At 41.1% G+C, this 22,930-nt stretch overlaps 1 protein-coding gene across 1 annotated transcript in view; it reads left to right on the top strand.

The window, feature by feature from the left end:
- Positions 1-2,466: 2,466 nt before the first annotated feature.
- LOC111152261 (mitochondrial tRNA translation optimization 1) overlaps positions 2,467-22,930 on the top strand; it is a 30,287-nt gene continuing 9,823 nt past the window's right edge. The window contains exons 1-7 of the mRNA XM_022510712.1: positions 2,467-2,769; positions 11,834-12,033; positions 12,117-12,234; positions 18,562-18,851; positions 21,488-21,600; positions 21,686-21,876; positions 22,111-22,241. Of these exons, the coding sequence (XP_022366420.1) occupies positions 2,553-2,769; positions 11,834-12,033; positions 12,117-12,234; positions 18,562-18,851; positions 21,488-21,600; positions 21,686-21,876; positions 22,111-22,241 (1,260 nt within the window). The 5' untranslated portion in view covers positions 2,467-2,552. The remainder of the gene's footprint in view (positions 2,770-11,833; positions 12,034-12,116; positions 12,235-18,561; positions 18,852-21,487; positions 21,601-21,685; positions 21,877-22,110; positions 22,242-22,930) is intronic.

The following is a 22,930-nucleotide window of genomic DNA, read 5'->3' as shown; positions in this document are numbered from 1 at the left end:
AGAAGAAGAAGAAGTAGAAGAAGAAGAAGAAGAAGAAGAAGAAGAAGAAGAAGAAGAAGAAGAAGAAGAAGAAGAAGTAGAAGTAGAAGAAGAAGAAGAAGAAGAAGAAGAAGAAGAAGAAGAAGAAATGGCTGTGAAATGAAAAAAAAAGCATTCACATATAAAATGTCCATCTTCTTCACATTTATATTTAAAACTTAATTAAAACTCCGGTCCTGGCTACAGTATAATGAAATAGCCTTATACTATTAATGCAACCTGACATGAAGCTTTCAGAAGGCTAATTTAGCCATTACCAAAAGTATAAATATTGAGGAATCCTTTTGCCTAGTATCTTAATTTATAGAAAGAGTCCCATCAATTTAGAAAGAGATATATGTACAAGGATGATGACAATATCAAAAAGTCAGAAACAATCCAGATGTCCAGTAATTGGGATTTGATTAAATAAATTATCATTAACATGTGACATATTGATATATATGTAAGGGCCTATTTAGCCAGAGGGATTCCATCTTGGGTTAAACAGTGATTTTGTTGTTTATGCAGTAAAACTTAAACTGACCCTGCCCCCCTTCAGGGACTTACTTAAAAGCAAGCCCAGGAAACCAGTCCCAGGTAACAAAGCCCAAATACAAGGGTGGGTCAGGCCAGGTGGAGGTATCCAATCGGCAGGGGCGCATACTGTCTCCCTAGCTACCAAGGAGTATGGGCCCCGCCCTTTGGGTGTCCTTTGGGCACCAATTCGGACCAAGGTGATAGGCTAGTTCAAATATCTACTAGGGTAAATTGTAATTCAATTGGCCACGCGTGTGTGACCTAGCATGACTGCGCAGCTTTCTCTGTGTGTTACAATCTCATTGGCCACCTGTGCGTGGCCAGGCCCAACCACATGGCCTTTGCCCTTAAAAGCTAGTCTGTAAGGCAGAGAGAGGTCGCCCTCTCTGTAAGAGGCGCAGTCCCGAATGGTCGGTTTGATTCTCGATGCTTGGCGCAAAATAAAGCTTTGCTTGACCTTCGCATTGTATCAGTCTCGTTCCTTTAATCACAGACCCATTATTGGGGGACCTTTCAATATACATGGCATAGAGTCAAAAATACATTGTTTAAAAAATATAAGCAAAGTGGGGGTCCTGAGTGGCTCAGTTGGTTGCACATGGTACTCTTGGTTTCACTCAGGTCATGATCTCAGAGTTGTGAGATCCATCTCCTAGGTCCAACTCCATACTCAGCAGGAAGTCTGCCTGAGAATTTTCTCCCTCTTCCCCCAGCCCCTCCCCCCATGCATACACATTCTCTTTTTCTATCTCAAATAAGTAAATTTAAAAAAAAAAAAAAGGCAATCTGAAAAATAACATAATCACAGTATTAGAATTGCAAAATATTAGCAGCATGAGTATTTCTATTAAAAAAATTAGGAGGCAGGATACCTGGGTGGCTCGGTAGGTTAAGCATCTGCGTTCCACTCAGGTCATAATTCCAAGGTCCCAGGGTTAAGTCCCTCATTGGGCTCCTTAGTCAACAGGGAGCCTGCTTTTTCCCTCTGTCACTCTCCCTCTGCCTGCTGCTCCCCTGCTTGTGTTCTCCCTCTCTCTGACAAATAAATAAAAATCCTTAAAAACAAAAACAAAAATTAGGAAGCATTAGCAACAAAATGCTGACAAGGATTACAGAGGTGGGGATGAAAACGTCTGAGGAAGTTATAGCTTCTTTAAGCCTCACAGTTTTCTATTTCTATTTGATATATTTTAATAATCAGAAGAATAAAACTGTCACGTGGGTTGTTTCATTAACCCATTAAAGGTCTCCTAAGAAAGGCTTTAAGAATGTCAATTTCCGGGGCGCCTGGGTGGCTCAGGTCATGATCCCAGGGTCCTGGGATCCAGCTCCGCATGGGGCTCTCTGCTCAGCAGGGAGCCTGCCTACTTGTAATCTCTGTCTGTCAACTAAATAAATAAAATCTTTAAAAATATATATAAATAAAAATGTCAATTTCCAAAGGCTGGACATTTAATCTTCAACCAATCCATTCCCCTAATTAGCCATAATCAATCTTTCATTTTAACAATTTACTTTGCTTTAATTGCTTTCCAAATGTATTTTAACTGCTTTCCAATCTCCTCCTATTCATAGGCTAGCCTTTATAAACAAACAGTAATCCCTGTGATAGTTTACCAGAAAATTCAAAGAATCTTTTAAGGCAAAGTGATCAAAATCATTGTCTGTAGGTGACCAACTGGCGATTAGGGATGCCAATCGCCGAAAAGAACAGAAAATGACCAAGTAGAAGCCACCAATTCACAGCCATATGTAATCAAAAGCCTCCACCAACCACGAAAGGAGGTTTACACCACCGGTGCCACCTGCACAGTTACCGGGTCTCACTTCTCCAGCAAAATCGCGCCAAAGCCCCAGTCAGCGCTGACGCTGGACGTAGACTGCTACGCTGTGACATCAGCGTAAAGATGGCTGCGCCCTGAAGCCTTTCCCTCCCACCCTGAATTTTTGCGAATAGCCTGCGTCAGATTCAGGGTCAGACTCTTTCTCCAGCTATGTTTTCTCTGCGCGGTTGTGGTCTCTGTGTCGCGGCTTCCTTCACCAAAAAGCACCTTTCGTTGGCCCGTTTCATCGGTGACAGCGCGGCGCCTCTGGGTACGAACTTTGACGTGGTAGTCATTGGCGGAGGACATGCCGGGACCGAGGCAGCCGCTGCTGCTGCTCGGTGCGGCTCCCGAACTCTGCTACTAACCCATCGCGTGGACACGATCGGTAAGGAGCTCGGGTAGCGTGGAGCTTGGCGAAGGTCGCAAGCTGCCAGTAAGCGCCTTCACCGCTTCCCCGGTTGCTGATGCGGGGAGCCTCTCCTCTTCCCCAAGGCTAGTGAGAATCCTAATGTCTGTGGTTTTATCCTTTTGAGTTTCACAGATAAGGTAGGCCTGACCCAGAACCCTGGATTAGGCTGTTCCGTGGACCATGTATTGTGCTGCTGCTGACAGAAGTAATCAGTTTGGGAAAGAGGGAAACTAAGAATACAAGCTGATAGTTTCTTACTTCATTTTTGTCGTTTACCCTTTACTAGCTTGTTGCTTTGGAAATAGAGTAAATTAACATTTATTAGGAATGATTTGTTAAACGATTGTTGTGGGTTCTGTTGTTGGTGTTGTTTAGATTTTATTTTTATTTATTTGACAGAGAGAGACACAGCGAGAGAGGGAACACAGCAGGGGGAGTGGAAAGCAGGCTTCCGGCCAAGCAGGGAGCCCAATGCAGGGCTCCATCCCAGGATCCTGGGATCATGACCCCAGCCAAGGCAGATGCCCAAGGACTGAGTCACCCAGGCGCCCACAATTGTTGTGTTTTTATCAAGATTTTATGAAGCCCCTTTGAAGAACGATGCTGACTTTTATTGTATTCTATATCTCTACTTGGTGTTTGTTTCCTAATTTTGTGATCAGGAACTGGCAGTGCTTTTTTCACACTTAATAGGCAATGGGTGGACGGCTATAATTTAAAGCAACACCTCTTTCTAGCACCATAATAGGTGCTAGCTAAAATATCATCTTGTAATGTTGTGCCCGAGTTTTCGCGTCTGAGAGACCACCCAGGAGCCAACACCGATGTTATCACACAAGGGTTTATTTGACAAGCTTAAGTTTGGGCCCAAGTATACCCGACACAGCGGAGTAGGGACTTGGACCCTGAGGTGACATGCTTAAGCTTGGGCCCAAGTATACCCGACACAGTGGAGTAGGGACTTGGACCCTGAGGTGACATGCTTAAGCTTGGGCCCAAGTATACCCGACGCAGCGGAGTAGGGACTTGGACCCCGAACTAGATTACAGTCAGTGTTTTTAAAGGCAGAGTAGAGGTGGGCTTGGCGGTGGGTGAGAACAAAGGGGATATTCAGAAGGACTATCAGGGTAAAGAAGACTGTCCGGATAAGGCCTGGTTACTATCAAGCCAAGGCTGTTTTTCCCTCTAATGAGGCACTAGCATGAAGACAGTTAGGAGTTTCCTGGTGGAATGTCACATTCCTCCTATCAAGCATCCTTGTTAGTGAGACTTAGCACTGGGACATTTGTAAACCGAGGGAGACTCCTGTCTAGCAGGATTGTGATTTTTACAAGTTAACTATTTGTTCACATCTACTACTGAGGGGAGGGGAGCCGGTGGAGAGGGGGTGCAAGGTGCCAGCTTTTGCTTTGTCAAGATGGCTGTACTTATGTCAGGGCTAGACTCGAGGTGGGTACAGCCTTGTTTTTCTTGGCCTCCAGAGTAAATCGTGCAAGCCTGTGTTTTTTTCCCCTCCTGCATTTTGCTTAAGAGTGAACAGTAGAAATATTAACTGTTTTGCAAAAATTGTGAATAAAACGGGGCGCCTGGGTGGCTCAGTGGGTTAGGCCTCTGCCTTCAGCTCAGGTCATGATCTTGGGCTGGAACCCAGCCCCCACCCCCATCCCGCATGGGGCTCTCTGCTCAGCAGGGAGCCTGCTTCCCCCTCTCTCTGCCTGCCTCTGCCTACTTGTGATCTCTCTCTGTTAAATAAATAAAGTCTTTAAAAAATTGTGAATAAATCACATATTTGATACTGAAGTACTTTAAAAAAATTCCCATTCAGCTCATAACTGTGGAGAAATAAACACTGTTAACAGTGATTCTTTTTTTGGGGAGGGGTGATGTGATTACCCAAAAGATTACAATTTGCTTATTAGACATTTCAGTGTTTATATTTTAAGAAATAAAGACTGGATACTACCTTTCAATAATAATTTAAAATTTTAATGAAGAAAGTGTTGTATTATTGAACTAAGATGGTCATTAAATATAAGTAATGTAGTTCTGTGAGGGATAAAGGGATTCTTACCAAAATCCATATTCATATAATTCAGTCAATAAAATACAATGTTTTCTTTTTAAATAAATGCATTTAGGAAATAATAACTCTAATAGATGAGCTTAGTGGATGACAGTTTTGTTCTTGAATCAAAATCTGATTTGTAAGATAATTCAATATATTGGAGAATCTTAAATATTTCTACATGGCCTCAGAAAGATAGCTTTCACTTAGAACTGACCTAAGAATGCAAAAGGCAGAATTGTCCTGTTGTGATTTAGTCATTATCATCTGCTAATAATAAAGTTAGAGGCAGAAAGTCTTTTATTTTCTACTAACCTGGAAAATAATGTTTGTTTTTTTGCCAACTATTTTTACATTTCACAATGAAAAAGAAAAGCCTTGTGCACCTGTTTATTCTGTGTCATATTACCTACGTGTTTCGTGGAAAATATTCACCATTAAAGAGATTGTTAGACATTCTGTATTTTAATCCAGGCTTCACAGAGTTCTAGCTGTGTGACCTTGGACAAGGGACAATTTATTTAACCCTCAGTTTCTTTATGAAATAGAAAGAACAGTACCAACTTCAGTTTGCTATAAAATTTAAATCAGAAAATACAAGCAAATCATCTGGAACAGTGCCTGACCCATTAAGTGGTTCAGAAGTTAAACTATTTTATAAGCTTTTCTACATAGCCAACTTAAATTCTTTAGCTTAGTGAAAAATGGACTGATTTATACTTTTGGGGGGGGGGGATGGGGAAGCAGGCTCCCCACTGAGCAGGGAGCCCAATGCGGGGCTTGATCCCAGGACCCTGGGATCATGAGCTGAGCTGAAGGCAGAGGCTTTAACCCACTGAGCCACCTAGGAGCCCCAATTTATACATTTTCATTAGCATCACCAAGTACTGGTACCACACTTGGGATGTTAGTAGTCTTTACCTAAGGATACAGATGACAAATAGACTTTCTTTCTTTCTTTTTTTCTTTTAAAGACTTTATTTTTTTTGACAGACACAGATCACAAGTAGTCAAGGAGGCAGGCAGAGAGAGAGGAGGAAGCAGACTCCCTGCTGAGCAGAGGGCCCCACATGGGGCTTGATCCCAGGATCCTGGGATCATGACCCAAGCTGAAGGCAGAGGCTTTAACCCACTGAGCCACCCAGGCACCCTGACAAATAGACTTTCTTATCCCAACTTCAAATGATTGGGAATGAAGGCTAGTTTCCTGGAGTTCTATGTGGAGAAAAATCAATCTTGAGGCTAAGCAAAAGAAAAGTGGCATGTTCAACTTTTCTGCCCGTAAGGAGAGGGGCTCAACATTGATAAATATATTTGAGAATAAGTTTTCAGCAATTTAAAAAGACAAGGATTTCTTTGCATGTGACTTTTACAAATATAAGTTTTATAAATAGGTATATAATGTATGGTAATTCAGTAAAGGACCTAGAAGTTGTTTAGTTTAGAGATACAGGAAGTGGTAGAATTTCAGAAATTTGTCCCCCCCCAACCCCTGCCTATGTGAAGGAGACTCATCTCTAGGGATGAAAGTTTGAGATAAATGTTGGTTATTAGTGGGATTAGAGATTTTTAAAAATTAACTGATTTATAATGAGAATTAAAAACCAAGTCATTTTGGGGTACCTGGAAGGCTCAGTCGGTTGGGCTTCTGACTCTTGGTTTTGGCTCAGGTCATGGTCTTCTGGTTGTGGGATTGAGCCCCTCGCCCCCCCCCACATACTTGGGCTCCAAGATCAGTGTGGAGTCTGCGTGTCCCTCTCCCTCCCCCTCTGCCTCCTCCTCCTCTCTCTCTCTCTCTCAAATAAACTAAAAAATAAAATCCTTTTTTAAAAAAACAAAACAACTAAAGTCATTTTGATGAGTAGCAGTATCTAAGACAAAGGATCACAGCTTTAGATGCTCTAGGAGCTAGATACATAATTTAAATGTATAAAGCTGGAGCACCTGGGTGGCTTAGTGGGATAAGCATCTGCCTTTGGCTCAGGTCATGATCCCAGGGTCGTGGGATCCAGTCCCTCATCAGGCTCACTGCTTGGCAGGAGCCTGCTTCTCTCTCTGCCTGCTGCTCCCCTGCTTGTGCTTGCTTGCACACATTTCTCTCTCTCTCTCTGGCAAATAAATAAATAAAATCTTAAAATAAATAAATGTGTAAAACAACATGTAATAATGGGAACAGTGGTGAGCTGGAGAGTATATCCTCATTCATTCTTTTGTTTTTGTTTTGTTTTTTTTTAAAGATTTTATTTATTTATTTGTCAGAGAGAGAGGAGCTAGAGAGAGCACAGGCAGAGAGGCAGGCAGAGGCAGAGGGAGAAGCAGGCTCCCTGCCAAGCAAGGAGCCCGATGTGGGACTCGATCCCAGGACGCTGGGATCATGACCTGAGCTGAAGGCAGCTGCTTAACCAACTGAGCCACCCAGGCATCCCTCTTTTGTTTGTTTTTAACAAAAGCTTCATGTGGGGCACCTGGGTGGCTCAGACTGTGAAGCGTCTGCCTTTGGATCACATCATGATCTCCAGGTCTTGGGATCGAGCCCCATGTCGGGTTCCCAACTCAGCAGGGAGTTTGCTTCTCCCTCTTCCTCTGCCTCTCCCTGTGCTTGTGCTATCTCTGTCTCTATGTATCTCTTTCAAATAAATAAATAAAAATATTTTTAAAAAAAACAAAAGCTTTGTGTTTACCAAGCAGAACATCACCAGCAAATGACTGAGTTATGAGCTCTGATCTAAAATGTATCCTCTCTAGTGATTGGAAGAGGATTACTTTAAGAGCAATACGCAGTACTAGAAAAAAATCTTACTTGGTGATATCATTTCACATTTCTAGTTTCTGTTTTGTTTACTTATTCATTAAAAATTCAGATTTTTCAAGTGTGATTAAGTTATTGTGGGGTTTTTTTTTCCTAAACAAATAAGTCCTTGTCTGAAATATTTTTTTTTTTAATTTATTTGACAGAGAGAGAGATCACAAGTAGGCAGAGAGGCAGGCAGAGAGAGAGAGAAGGAAGGAGGCTCCCCACTGAGCAGAGAGCCCCGGGGCTCAATCCCAGGACTCTGGGATCATGACCTAAGCCGAAGGCAGAGAGGCTTTAACCCACTGAGCCACCCAGGTGCCCCTGTCTGAAGTATTTATAGTTGATAAAATGTCTGGAAGATAAGGAAGTGTGTAGAACTATAACAGATGTAAGATAGGACCTGAGTTGATACCTGGCAGTTCATTATACTGTTCTCTCTTATTCTTTAACAAAATAGCTTAACCTTGGGGTACCTGGATGGCTCAGTCAGTTAAGCACCTGACTCTTGGTTTCAGCTCAGGTCATGATCTCATGGGTTGTGGGATAGACCCCCACGTGGGACTCTGCACTCAGAGGGGAGTCTTCTTTTTTATTTTTATTTTTTAAAGATTTTATTTTATTTATTTGAGAGAGAGAGAGCGAGCATGAGAGGAGAGAGGTCAGCAGGAGAAGCAGACTCCCTGCCCAACAGGGAGCCCGATGTGGGAGTCGATCCTGGGACTTCAGGATCATGACCCGAGCTGAAGGCAGTCATCCAACCAACTGAGCCACCCAGGTGCCCCAGAGGGGAGTCTTCTTAAAGATTCTCTCCCTCTGCCCTGCTCACACTCCCTCTCTCTTTCTCTCTCAAATAAATAAATCTTTAGAAAAGAAATAGCTTAACATTTGTATGTGAAATAATATGTTGAATTAGAAACTCAGGAATGGGGGCACCTGGGTGGCTCAGTGGGTTAAGCCTCTGCCTTCGGCTCGGGTCATGATCTCAGGGTCCTGGGATCGAGCCCCTCATCGGGCTCACTGCTCAGCAGGGAGTCTGCTTCCCTTCCTCTCTCTCTGCCTGCCTCTCTGCCTACTTGTGATCTCTCTCTGTCAAATAAATAAATAAAATCTTTAAAAAAAAAAAAAAACTCAGGAATGCAAATTGATTGCTTTCATATAAACTCAGTGATAGGATAAATATTCACTGTGTTTATCGATTTTATGTGTGTATGGAGCACTTTTCTAAGTTACTCGTAGGACTACTTATGTCAATAATAATATTTTACATGTTTGAGAAAGTCATAAAATTTTTAAACATTGCCGATGGAAAATTATTTATGATTAAAAATTTTTTAAGCCAATTCAAAGAAATTATGTGATTTTTGAAAAAGTGAAAATCAGAAGCAGAGAGTATTATACACTGATAAATATTTTACACTGGGAAATGAAACAATTATTAGTAAATGTTACTCATTGCTTATTCTGTGCCAGATACTGTGCCACTTGCTTTGTGTACACTCTCATTTGCAAATAACAAATCCTTATTATTTAATTAATTTAAACAAAAAGGAGAATTTATTTTTTATAAATTTATTTACTTTTTTGAGAGAGAAAGTGAATGGGAGAAGGGAGAGAGAGAGAATCTCAAGCAGACTCCCTACTGAGCACAGAGCCTGATAGTGGGGTTTAGTCTCACGACCCTGAGATCATGACCTGAGCCGAAATCAAGCTTAACCAGCTGAGCCACCCAGGTGCCCCCAGAATTTATTTATTTATTTACTTTTTAAAAGATTTTATTTATTTATTTATTTGACAGACAGAGATCACAAGTAGGCACAGAGGCAGGCGGGGGGTGGTGGGGATGCAGGCTCCCCGCTGAGCAGAGAGCCCGATGTGGGGCTCGATCCCAGGACCCTGGGATCATGACCTGAGCCAAAGGCAGAGGCTTTAACCCACTGAGTCACCCAGGCGCCCCAAGAATTTATTTTTTTTAATAAGAAATTTGCAGGTAGATTACTTTTAAGGTTGGTTAATTCAGCAACTCACAATGTCCAAGAATTCATTCCTTCCATATCTCCATTGTGCCATTCAGGCTAGCTATCCTCGTGATTAGAAAATGGCTATAATAGGGGACGCCTGGGTGGCTCAGTTGGTTAAGCAGCTGCCTTCGGCTCAGGTCATGATCCCAGCGTCCTGGGATCGAGTCCCACATCGGGCTCCTTGCTTGGCAGGGAGCCTGCTTCTCCCTCTGCCTCTGCCTGCCATTCTGTCTGCCTGTGCTTGCTCTCTCTCCCTCTCTCTCTCTGACAAATAATAAAAAGAAAAAAAAAAAAAAGAAAATGGCTATAATAGTTCCAGGTGTCACATCCAGACATGACAACTTTCAGCCTAAGAAGGGTGGTTTTTTTTTTCCTCCTTGTATCTCTTTTTTTTTTTTTTTTTTTTTTAATTAGAGAGAGAGGGAGAGAGAGCGAGCACAGGCAGACAGAATGGCAGGCAGAGGCAGAGGGAGAAGCAGGCTCCCTGCCAAGCAAGGAGCCCGATGTGGGACTCGATCCCAGGACGCTGGGATCATGACCTGAGCCGAAGGCAGCTGCTTAACCAACTGAGCCACCCAGGCGTCCCCCTCCTTGTATCTCTTTAAAGAGGAAAACAATTCATTACTACAGACCCTCTCCCCGATAGGTCACCCCTCATGACTTATTTCCCATCCCTCATCCGGAGAGTGGCAAGTGGAAACAGGATTACCATGATTACTTAGATCAATGAAGATTTATTCCTACTGAGCTTAGATAACACTCCCTGAACACAAACCTTATTGGGGAGTGTTTACCTAAATAAAATTATGATTCTGTATCAAAGGAAGGGGGAGGGAATAAGCTGCTGCAGTTATCATTCCTGTTTTTATAGTAGGGGAAGTGAGGTAGAGAAAATTAAATAACTTGCCAAAATGACAGACCTTGTAAGTGGTAGATCTAAGAATTGAGCCAGATCCCTTTCACTTGCTCCTAATCACAACATGATTCAGCCTCCTTATGGAGACTGTAAAAACTTGCAGAGGGTTTGATGATGACTATAGTGGACCTACAGATGTTGACATATCCCTTTCCTATCCTTCCACCGCCCATAAAAACCTTTGAGGTAACCACATGAGTTAGACCTTCAAATAAGACTAGGGGAATTTGGGGTGCCTGGGTGGCTCAGTGGGTTAAGCCTCTGCCTTTGGCTCAGGTCATGGTCTCAGGGTCCTGGGATCGAGCCCCGTATTGGGCTCTCTGCTCAGCAGGGAGCCTGCTTCCCTGCCTCTCTCTGCCTGCCTCTCTGCCTACTTGTGATCTCTCTCTTTCAAATAAATAAATAAAACCTTTAAGAAAAAAAAAATAAAGACTAGGGGAATTTAAGAAGAAGGTATAAAATATGGTTTCTACTTTCAGGAAGCTTATAATTTAATTATTTTTACAAAATAAGCAAAAAGAAAACAGCAGATGGCATTTATGGAAGACATGATTGTAACAGTGAATCAGTGCCAGGAAACTTATGCGTGATTTGGGGAAGGTTTCATGAAGTAAAGATTTCAAAGCCACATTTTAAAGGAAAAGGCAACCTAATAAACCAGTAAAAATATTTGTCAAGGAAAAGATTCAAAAGAAACTACAGTCAGTGGTTTATCTTCCAAGATGCCCTGAATGACTCTTGCATCCCATTGGGATTTTCTAATTTTGTATTGTATGAGATGATTCTGATCACTTGTACAGACATTTCCCTATTAAACACTCACTACGGGGATCCCTGGGTGGCTCAGTCAGATGGGTGTCCACCTTTAGTTCGGGTCGTGATCCCAGGGTCCTGGGATCGAGTTCCGCATCAGGGTCCCTGCTCAGCGGGGAATCTGTTTCTCCCTCTGCCTGAAGCTCCCCCTGCTTGTGCTCTCTCTCTGACAAATAAATTTTTTAAAATCTTTTTTAAGGGGCACCTGGGTGGTTCAGTGGGTTAAAGCCTCTGCCTTCAGCTCAGGTCATGATCCCAGGGTCCTGGGATCAAGCCCCGCATGGGGGGGGGGGTCTCTGCTCAGCGGGGAGCCCGCTTCCTCCTCTCTCTCTGCCTGTCAAATTTAAAAAGAAAAATCTTTTTTAAAAAATAAAATATAAATACTCACTACATGCAGGATGCTCATATATTTATTTTATGTCTGTTCTCTTTAGGTCAGATGTCCTGTAATCCTTCCTTTGGTGGCATTGGCAAGGGACATTTAATGAGGGAAGTTGATGCCCTGGATGGCCTGTGTTGTCGAATCTGTGACCAATCTGGTGTACATTACAAAGTATTAAACCGGCGTAAGGGACCAGCTGTTTGGGGTCTGAGAGCTCAAATTGATAGGAAACTCTATAAGCAGAACATGCAGGTAAGGATGGAACAGGGGAAAAAAAGGGGAGACTATAGTGATTATTTAACTGTTAGGTTTCAATCTGTGTTCTCTTTTGACAGAAAGAAATCCTAAATACACCACTGCTTACTGTTCAGGAGGGAGCTGTAGAAGACCTTATTCTTACAGAACCAGAGCCTGAGCACACTGGGAAATGCCGTGTCAGTGGCGTGGTTTTAGGTGTGTGCGGGTTATAGATGATAATAACACTATCAGACTCTGTGTGAAAAATTAATTTGAGAGCAGAACGTGGAGCTGTTTTGCTTATTCTAGGAAATTGTTGTGTTTTCTCCTCATGGAAAAGGAAGACTGCATAAAAAATTATTTTCTTTTTTTTTGATAACATATAATGTATTACTTGTTTCAGGGGTACGCGTCTGTGATGCATCAGTCTTACACAATTCACAGCACTCAGCATAGCACATACCCTCCCCAATGTCCACCACCCCACCACCCCAACCCTCCCACCCTCCTATCCTCCAGCAACCCTCAGTTTGTTTCCTGAGATTGAGAGTCTCTTGTGGTTTGTCTCCCTCTCTGGTTTCATCTTGTTTCATTTTTTCCTCTCTTCCCCCATGATCCTCTGCCTTATTTCTCAAGTTCTACATATCAGCGAGATCATATAATAATTATCTTTCTCTGATTGACTTATTTCACTTAGCATAATACCCTCTGGTTCCATCCATGTTGTTGCAGATGGCAAGATTTCTTTTTTTTTTTGATGGCTGCCTAATATTCCATTGTGTATATATACACCACATCTTCTTTATCCATTTCTCTAATGGACATCTAGGCTCTTTCCATAGTTTGGCTATTGTGGACATTGCTGCTATAAACACTCAGTGCACGTGCCCCTTCGGATCACTACATTTGTATCTTTAGGGTAAATACCCAGTAGTGCGATTGTTGGGTCATAGGGTGGCTCTATTTTCAACTTTTTGAGGACCTTCCGTACTGTTTTCCGGAGTGGTTGCACCAGCTTGCATTCCCACCAACAGTGGAGGAAGGTTCCCCTTTCTCCGCATCCTCGCCAGCATCTGTCATTTCCTGACTTGTTAATTTTAGCCATTCTGACTGGTACGATGTGGTAACTCACTGTGGTTTTTTTTTTTTTTGTTTGTTTGTTTTTTTAAAGATTTTATTTATTTATTTGTCAGAGAGAGAGGGAGAGAGAGCGAGCACAGGCAGACAGAATGGCAGGCAGAGGCAGAGGGAGAAGCAGGCTCCCCGCAGAGCAAGGAGCCCGATGTGGGACTCGATCCCAGGACGCTGGGATCATGACCTGAGCCGAAGGCAGCTGCTCAACCAACTGAGCCACCCAGGCGTCCCAACTCACTGTGGTTTTGATTTGTATTTCTGTGATGCTGAGTGATGTTGAACACTTTTTCATGTGTCTGTTGGCCATTTGGATGTCTTCTTTGCAGAAATGTCTGTTCATGTCTAAAAATTATTTTCCTCCTTTCACCTTTTTTTTTTTTTAAGATTTTATTTGTTTATTTGACAGAGATCGCAAGTAGGCAGAGAGGCAGGCAGAGAGAGAGGAGGAAGCAGGCTCCCTGCTGAGCAGAGAGCCCGATGTGGGGCTCGATCCCTGAACCCTGGGATCATGACCCGAGCCGAAGGCAGAGGCTTTAACCCACTGAGCCACCCAGGCGCCTCTCCTCCTTTCATCTTGATAGTCATGAAGCTCAGTCAAATTCTGGGCCCATTTATACCATCTTAGTGTAGTACTCTATAACCTGCTTTATAGCCTACATCTTAGTATAGTACTTTATAACCTACATAACCTACATAAAATGTGCATTTCCAGGGTGCCTGGGTGGCTCAGTCATTAAGTGTCTGCCTTCGGCTCAGGTCACGGTCCCAGGGTCCTGGGATGGAGCCCCACATCGGGCTCCCTGCTCAGTGGGAGGCCTGCTTCTCCCTCTCCCACTACCCCTGCTTGTGTTCCCTCTCTCACTGTGTTTCTATCAAATAAATAAAATCTTTTAAAAAAAAATGTGCTTTTCCTCCTGGTCCTTCTTTTGTAATTTTTACTTTTCCTGGTCCTGACTTTAAGTTTTTTAAATTTATATATATTATATTTTATTATGCAATATAGTTTATTTTATACAATGTATTTTTTTTTTTTTATTTAAAGGAGTTATGGATGGACTTTTTATGGAGGGGGAGGGGCATAGGGAGATACAGAGAAAGAATCTTAAACTGGCTCCATGCCCGCTGCAGAGCCTGACGTGGGACTTGATCTCACAACCTTAGGATTGTGACCTGAGCCAGAATCAAGATACAGACACTTAACCAACTGAGCCACCCAAGTGCCCCATGAATTAATGTTTTAATCAAAATAATACAAGCACATAATTTTTACAAAAGTCAAATAGAAGTTAAAAGTTTTTATGAAAAACAGTTATCTCTGTTATCTCCCTTTACAGACTTAAGCACTTCAGTTTCACTTCTGATATGTACTTACATATTTCTAAATAGTGTGCTTATACTTGTACTGCCTAAATTATCAGTATTAGACATTATCTATTAATTTTTTTATAGTAGCTCTCTTTAATCCCTTACTTTCCTTCTCTGTTCTAATGTATTTATGCTATAAATTTTGACTGATAGTATTTATATTGTTATAATTATATTGTTATGTATTATGATTAAATATAGTTCACTGCATGGGGCACCTGGGTGACTCAGTCATTAAGCATTTGCCCTCAGCTCGGGTCATGATCCCAGGGTCCTGGGATCGAGCCCAGCTCCAGGCTCCCTGCTTGTTGGGGAGCCTGCTTCTTCCTCTCCCTCTGCCCCTGCTTGTGTTCCCTCTCTCGCTGTGTCTCTCTCTGTCAAATAAATAAATAAAATCGTAAAAAAAAACTTGTTCACTGCAGATCCACATAGTGTGTTATGTTTTTTCCTTTCATATACCTCTTTGCTTTGCCTTGGGTTAATATTTGCTTTCTCTCTCTCTGCCTGCCTCTCTGCCTACTTGTGATCTCTGTCAAATAAATAAATAAAATCTTTAAAAAAAAAAAAAAAAAGGGCGCCTGGGTGGCTCAGTGGGTTGAAGCCTCTGCCTTCGGCTCAGGTCATGATTCCAGGGTCCTGGAATCGAGCCCCGCATAGGGCTCTCTGCTCAGCGGGGAGCCTGCTTCCTCCTGTCTCTCTCTCTCTCTCACTCTCTGCCTGCCTCTCTGCCTACTTGTGATCTCTGTCTGTCAAATAAATAAAATCTTTTTTAAAAAATTTAAAAAAATATTTGCTTTTTTTTTTTTTTAACAGATTATTTATTTATTTATTTATTTGATAGGCAGAGATCACAAGTAGACAGAGAGGCAGGCAAGGGTAGGGGGAGCAGGCTCCCTGCTGAGAAGAGAGCATGATGCGGGGCTTGATCCCAGGGTCCTGGGATCAAGACCTGAGCTGAAGGCAGAGGCTTTAACCCACTAAGCCACCCAGGTGCCCCTGCTTTATTTTTTATTTGCTTATTTTACTTATGGACTTGTTCAGCTTTTTCATTAGGAAAAAAACCAGTCATTTTGTCAGTGGTCAAGTAATCTGCCAATTCTGTTTTTTTCTTTGATACTTCCCACCCAGAGACATCAACTTCCTCAGTCCTCCAACCCATGCTATACTGAGGACAATTGCTCTCTAAGCCTTCTGCACACATGCTATTTTGAGCCTTCCTTTTACTACCTTGTGTTACATCATCCCATGTTTCTTGAGACTTCAGTGTGTTTCTTTCTTATTTCCTCCTTTTGCTGGAGCACATCTTCCAGTAGTTTCCTCAAAAAAGAGGCAAGGAAGGAAGGTTTTTTTGTGTTTAAGCATATCTGAAAATGTCTCCCTTCAGACTTGACTCTTAATTTGTCTGAGAATAGAGTTTTAGTTAAATTTTTTTCTAAGAATTTTAACAGTCTTGTTCCATTATCTTTTAGCTTCAGTTTTGCTATTAAAAAGCAGTGCATATTGGTGCACTTGGTTGGCTCAGTTGGAACATGCGGTTCTTGATCTTGTGGTTTTGAGTTTGAGCCCTATATTGGGTATAGAGATTGCTTAAAAATAAGATCTTTAGGGGGCGCCTGGGTAGCTCGGATGGTTAAGCTTAAGTCTGCCTTCATCTTGGGTCACAATTCTGGGGTCCTGGGATCGAGCCGTGCATCAGGTTCCCTGCTCAGTGGGAAGCCTGCTTCTCCCTCACCCTCTGCTGCTCCCTCTCCTTATGGTCTTTCACTCTCTGTGTCAAATAAATAAATAAAATCTAAAATAAATAAAATCTAGAAACAAAAAATTTTTAAAAATAAATAAGATAAAATCTTTCAACAAAACAGATGAATGTGTATGGTGGGGGTAAGGAGAGAAGGAAACAACCACAAGAGACTCTTAACCATAGAGTACAGACTGAGGGTTAGATAGAGGCAGGTGTGTGGGGGATGGGCTAGATGGGTGATGGGTATTAAAGAGGACACTTGTGATGAGCACTGGGTATTGTATGCAAGTGAAGAATCACTGAATTCTACTCCTGCAACTAATACTGCACCTGTATGTTAACTAAAATTTACATTATTTTTTTTTTTTTAATCAGTATGGACTAGAAAAAAAAAAATAACAAAATCTTTTAAAAAGAAAAAAAGCTTGAGGTATCTGGGTGGCTCAGTTGGCTAAGTGTCTGACTCTTGATCTCAGCTCCGGCCTTGATCTCAAGATTATGAGTTCAAGCCCCACACTGGGCTCCATGCTGGGTGAGGAGCCTACTAAAAAACAAACAAATAAAAACGACAATAAAGAAAAGCTCAGTGCATATTTACATTTTTTTGTATATGAAAGGTTTTTTGCTTTTAAAAGCTGGGATCTTGAATTTGTCTTTGGTGTTCTGGAATTTTAAAGTAGTGTCCCTTAGTCTGCTGTTTGTTCATTCATTATGGTGAGATACTAAGTGTTCCCTTTTAATCTGGAAATCTGTCCTGGATCTGTATATTTTCTTCTATTATTTCTCCATGCTTTCTTTCTGTAACTCCTATCCCTTTCTGGGTTGGTCTTCTGGGCTTCTTCTAATTTTACTTTTTGTCATTCCCCCCCTCCAAGATTTTACTTATTTATTTATTTGTCAGAGAGAGGGAGAGAGAGTGCACAAGCAGGCAGAGTGGTAGGCAGAGGCAGAGAGAGAAGCAGGTTTCCTGCTGAGCAAGGAGCCCAATTCGGGACTCTTTTTTTTTTTTAAGATTTTATTTATTTGATAGACAGAGATCACAAGTAGACAGAGAAGCAGGCAGAGAGAGAGAAGGAAGCAGGCTCCCTGCCAAGCAGAGAGCCTGATGCGGGGCTCGATCCCAGGACCCCAAGATCATGACCTGAGCCGAAGGAAGAGGCTTAACCCACTGAGCCACCCAGGCACCCCTCAGGACTCTTTCTTGAGGAGCATCTTGGTAGTGAAGCCTGGGCCTAGAGAGGTCTGCAGACCTGGATCCAAGGCTTGGCTCTGATGTTGGGGTGTTCTGGGTGCTGCAGAAAACTGACTCGGGGGAGCCTGCGTGGCTCAGTTGGTTGATCGACTGCCTTTGGCTCAGGTCATGGGTCCTGGGTTCGAGCCCTGCATGGGGCTCCCTGCTCAGTGGGGAGCCTGCTTCTCCCTCTTTGTCCTGCTTCTTGTGCTGTCTCTTTCCCTGTCAAAATCTTTAAAAAAAATTTTAATGCTATTTTTTTATCTTGTTTATATTTTATAGGCACAACAATACAATGTTTTATTGTGGCAAAATGTACATAACATAAAATTTGTCATTTTGCCATTTTTAAATGTACAATTCGGTACCATTAAGTACATTCACAATGTTGCGCAACTGTTAGTACCACCCATTTCCAGAACTACTTGATCATCCTAAACTGAAACTCTGTACCCACTAAACAGTAACTCCCCATTACCCAAAGAATAAGCCCAACATTTTCCTATAAGATAGGAACACAAAACGTTTATATATAGATTTAACTATTTCTCTCATTTTCAGCCTCCTTTGTTCCTACCTTCCGCAGTTCTCATTCTCAGTTCTCCAGTTTGCAAGCTTTGCAGAGCAAATTATTTAATTTTCATTGGTACGTTCTCCTCAGACTCTTGAGTTGTATCCTTCTCACCTCTGCTGGGTTAGTTATTGCTCTTTCATCTGCTCTCTGTCTTAAGAAAATATTTTGAAAGTTCTCATCTTTTGACAAGTTCTTTCCCATTAGTTGTCCTTTTGGGCTTATACCTTTTTTCTGCCCCTTTATTTCATTTTCTTGGCGTTTTAGGAGATAGAAAAAAATCATGTGAGGTAGTCTGTCATATTTAACCAGGAGTCTAAAATTAATTTTAAAAATTAACTGAGACTAACTTTTCAGTACTGATTTGATTTTAGGAGGATGTGAAAATTCTTTTTCAAGTTTCTAAAGACACATTTTCTCTTTAGTTCTCATGTAAAATAGGCACATTTCAATTAGATCCATGATAACAGGTCACAGTTTTTACTCTTTCTTATGCTTTAGCGGATGGAAGCACAGTACATGCAGAGAGTGTGGTTCTGACTACCGGCACGTTCCTGAGAGGCGTGATTGTAATTGGATTGGAGACGCATCCGGCAGGGCGTTTAGGGGATCAGCCTTCCATAGGGCTGGCTCAGACTCTGGAGAAGTTGGGGTTTGTGGTGGGAAGATTGAAGACTGGGACTCCACCCCGAATTGCCAAAGAGTCCATTAATTTCAGCATTCTAAACAAGCAGACACCAGATAATCCATCCATACCATTCAGTTTTCTCAATGAGACAGTGTGGATTAAGGTAAGATAATTTACGAAAACTTGACTTTACAGGCGACTGCGGGTGTTCACAACAGAATGTAGCCTAACCCTCCCTCCATCCCTCTTTTCCTCCCTTCTTTCCTTCCTTCTCTCTTCTTCCCTTCCTCCCTTCATTCCTTCACAAGTCACCTTACATTCCTGTTGCTTAGGGTGCAAAAATAGGATCTTTAAAAGGATTAGCTAATTTGGCTAATTGGGTGTTTCCCTGTAAGTTTTTTTTTTTAATATATCTATGTATTTATTTATCAAATATGTGTTTTATATGAGTCAAATCACATTTTAAATTCAGAATAATGCATAATAAATCTTTCCACTTATTCAAAATTCATTTGGCTTTTTTATTTTAAGGACAATCAAATGATAATAGATCAAACATTTTCACTAGTCTAATTATAAAATAAACCGCCTTTTCAAGAATTTTTGAATTTGAATAATCTCATCCTGTGTATCATACTCTTCAGCATATTATTTTTTTTAATCATTTTTTTAAATTTATTTTCAGCATAACAGTATTCATTGTTTTTGTACCACACCCAGTGCTCCATGCAATCCGTGCCCTAATACCCACCACCTGGTTCCCCCAACCTCCCACCCCCCCACCTCTTCAAACCCTTCAGATTGTTTTTCAGAGTCCATAGTCTCTCATTGTTCACCTCCCATTCCAATTTCCCCCAACTCCCTTCCCCTAACTCCCCATGTCTTCCATGCTATTTGTTATGCTCCACAAATAAGTGAAACCATATGATAATTGACTCTCTCTGCTTGACTTAATTTCCCTGTAAGTTTTTAAATTTCATTACTTCAGTAATTTTGCCAATTTAAACTTTTTTGAAACAGTTTCAGACCTACATAAACATTGCAAGATCATTAAACAAACTCTTGTAAACCAATGAAGTTCACCGACTGTTAATATTTTACCATATTTATCTCTATATATAGAGATATACATATATATTTAATCTGTAAAAATGTAATATAGACATTTATCTTTATTCTTTTCTTTTTCCAGAACATTTGACTATAAGTTGTAGAGACCATGACCCTTTACTTCTACGTACTTGAGTATGGATTTCAACTAAGCACAGAGACATGCTCTTACATTACCTCATTGTAGTAATGAAATTTGGGGAGTTTAACGCTGATACAATGCTGTTATCTAATATAAATATAGTTCATAGTCAGATTTTGCTGATTGTCCCAATATTGTTCTTTACTAGCAACCTTTTTTTTTCCAATCCAGGAAAAAGTATAGCATTTAATTGTCATTTCTCTTTGATCTGGAACCATTACTCAGTCTTTCATGTCACTGGTATTTTTGAAGAGTACAGGCTACTTTTTTGCCTACCTTTGGAGTTATTAAAAAAAAAAAAAAGGTGGGGCGCCTGGGTGGCTCAGTGGGTTAAGCCACTGCCTTCAGCTCAGGTCATGATCTCAGGGTCCTGGGATCGAGCCCCACATCGGGCTCTCTGCTTGACGGGGAGCCTGCTTCCCTCTCTCTCTCTGTCTCTGCCTGCCTCTCTGTCTACTTATGATCTCTCTCTGTCAAATAAATAAATAAAATCTTAAAAAAAAAAAAAAAAGGTATATTGTGTGTTTAGAAGATAGGACTAATAATTGGTGGTCCTAGTTTCTGGTGAGTGTTATCTTGATAAGTGGCTCCAAATAGTCTGCTGTCATGAGCAAGTCGCTTTTATATTCTTGCATTGGTAAAATGTAAATTGTGATGCTACTTCCTTAGTGTGTGTATTTTTAAGCTGTTGATTATAAAATTTCAAGTTTATGGAAAGTAGAAAAAAATAGCATCACCCAGTTTCAAAAAGTAACATTTTCTGGCATTCCTGTTTCATCTTTTCTTAACACTTTCTCCTTGTGAAGTTTTTGTTTTTTGTTTTTCAAGATTTTATTTGCTTGTCAGAGAGAGAGAGAGAGAGCATGCATAAGCAGGGGAGCAGCAGGCAGAGGGAGAAGCAGGCTTCTCACTGAGCAGGGAGCCCAGTGCGGGACCCAATCCCAGGCTCCTGGGATCATGACCTGAGCTGAAGGCAGTTGTTCAACCTACTGAGCCACCGAGGCATCCTGACTTCTTGTGAAGTTTTAAAGCTACAGCCCCAAATATCACATCATTTCACTTATAAATACTTTGGTATAGGTCTTTAATAGATGAGAACTTTGTAAAAAAAAAAAAAAAAAATAGCTACAATACCATTATCACACCCAGAAAATAAGGACGAAATAAGACGAAATAAGGACCACACATTGAGTTGGATGATATGCCTTATAACAACAGTTCTTTTTTTTTTTTTTTTTTTTTGGACATTTATATGTGGAAGAAGTGGAGTCATCTGTTCTCTAGAATTTCCCACATTCTAGATTTCTCCCTTCTGGTGCCTTAAATATTTTCTTCCATTTTCTATATTTTCTGTAAACTGGTAGATCTAGAAGCTTTTTTAAATTTAGGTTCATCTTTTGGATTGTTTTTGGCAAGAATACTTAATTAGTAGTATCCAGCATTATGCATAGGTTTAAAAGTAAGTGCATATCATGTGTGTAATTTATTGAGTAAAAGGCAAACTAGTCAAGAAGCCAACATTGTTATAAATAGTTCCTATATTTTAGCCAGAAGATCAGCTGCCATGTTACTTGACTCACACCAACCCTAGAGTGGATGAGATTGTCCTTGAGAACCTTCATCTTAATAGTCACATTAAGGAGACTACAAGAGGACCCCGGTAAGAACAAAAAAACATTATGGAACGCTGTCAACCCTCTTTTGTTTGCTTCATTAAATTTTTAAATTTCATTGTCCTGCTCTAGATACTGCCCATCCATTGAATCAAAGGTTTTGCGTTTTCCAAACCGTCTACATCAGGTTTGGCTGGAACCTGAAGGAATGGATTCTGACCTCATCTACCCCCAAGGGTTATCTGTGACACTACCGGCTGAATTACAAGAGAAAATGATCACATGCATCAAAGGCTTGGAGAAAGCTAAAATGATTCAGCCAGGTAAAGAGAACCACGGCTGCCCTTCCATATGAGCTCAGCATTGCTTTAGCAGACAGTGAGGAGGTCTTCACTACACTCATAGGTGCCAAGAGCCTCAGAAGACAAAGCCCAACATCTATGCATTTAAAATATTCTCTGTTTTTCGAGAACATTTAATGACAATCTTTGCATCTCTACTTTGAGATAAATCCAGCTTGAGTTTTACTTATTTTGTATCATTTATTTTTTGGTCAGGCTATGGTGTTCAGTATGATTATTTAGACCCCCGTCAGATCACCCCTTCTCTTGAGACTCATTTGGTGCAACGGCTCTTCTTCGCTGGCCAGATAAATGGCACTACTGGTTATGAGGAAGCTGCAGCTCAAGTAAGCAGTTGTTCAAATGTTATATAAACAGAAAAGGACTATTTAACTGGTGTTCCTCCTTTTAATTTCTGTTGTGATAACTATATAGATCTTAACTACAACTCATAAATTGTAATGGAACTTACTTCTGTTTCAGGGTGTACAGGGATGGCTACTATATACAGTAGAATTTTAAAAACACTTGTGGTTTTTTTTATTTTTTTATTTGCATGTAGTTGACACACAATGTTATATTAGTTTCAAGTGTACAACTGAGTGATTTGACAAGTTTATGCATTATGCTGTGTTCCCCACAAATGTAGCTGTTACATCCCTCTTACAGTATCTTTGACTATATTCCTTATGCTTTGCTAAACACTTGTGGTTTTAATTCTCTTTTATGAGTTCCAAGGTCATAGTTGATTAGATCATAGTTGATTAGATTTACTAATTAGATTTACTAATCATAGTTGATTAGATTTACTGTATTTTGAAATTTTTTTAAGATTTTGTTTATTTATTTGCCAGAGAGAGAGAGCACACAAGCAGGGGTGAGAGGCAGGCAGAGGGAGAAGCAGATTCCTTGCCAAACAAGGACCCTGGTGTGGGACTTGATCCCAGGACTCTGGGATCATAACTTGAGCCAAATGCAGACGCTCAACCAAATGAGACTCCCAGGCATCCCTATTTTGAAATTTTTTGGTAAAGAT

This window comes from Enhydra lutris, unplaced genomic scaffold (genome assembly GCF_002288905.1).
Source record: "Enhydra lutris kenyoni isolate GAN:26980312 unplaced genomic scaffold, ASM228890v2 scaffoldscaffold28, whole genome shotgun sequence".
Classification (NCBI taxonomy): Eukaryota; Metazoa; Chordata; class Mammalia; order Carnivora; family Mustelidae; genus Enhydra; species Enhydra lutris.
This window is presented reverse-complemented; position numbering and strand designations above follow the sequence as displayed.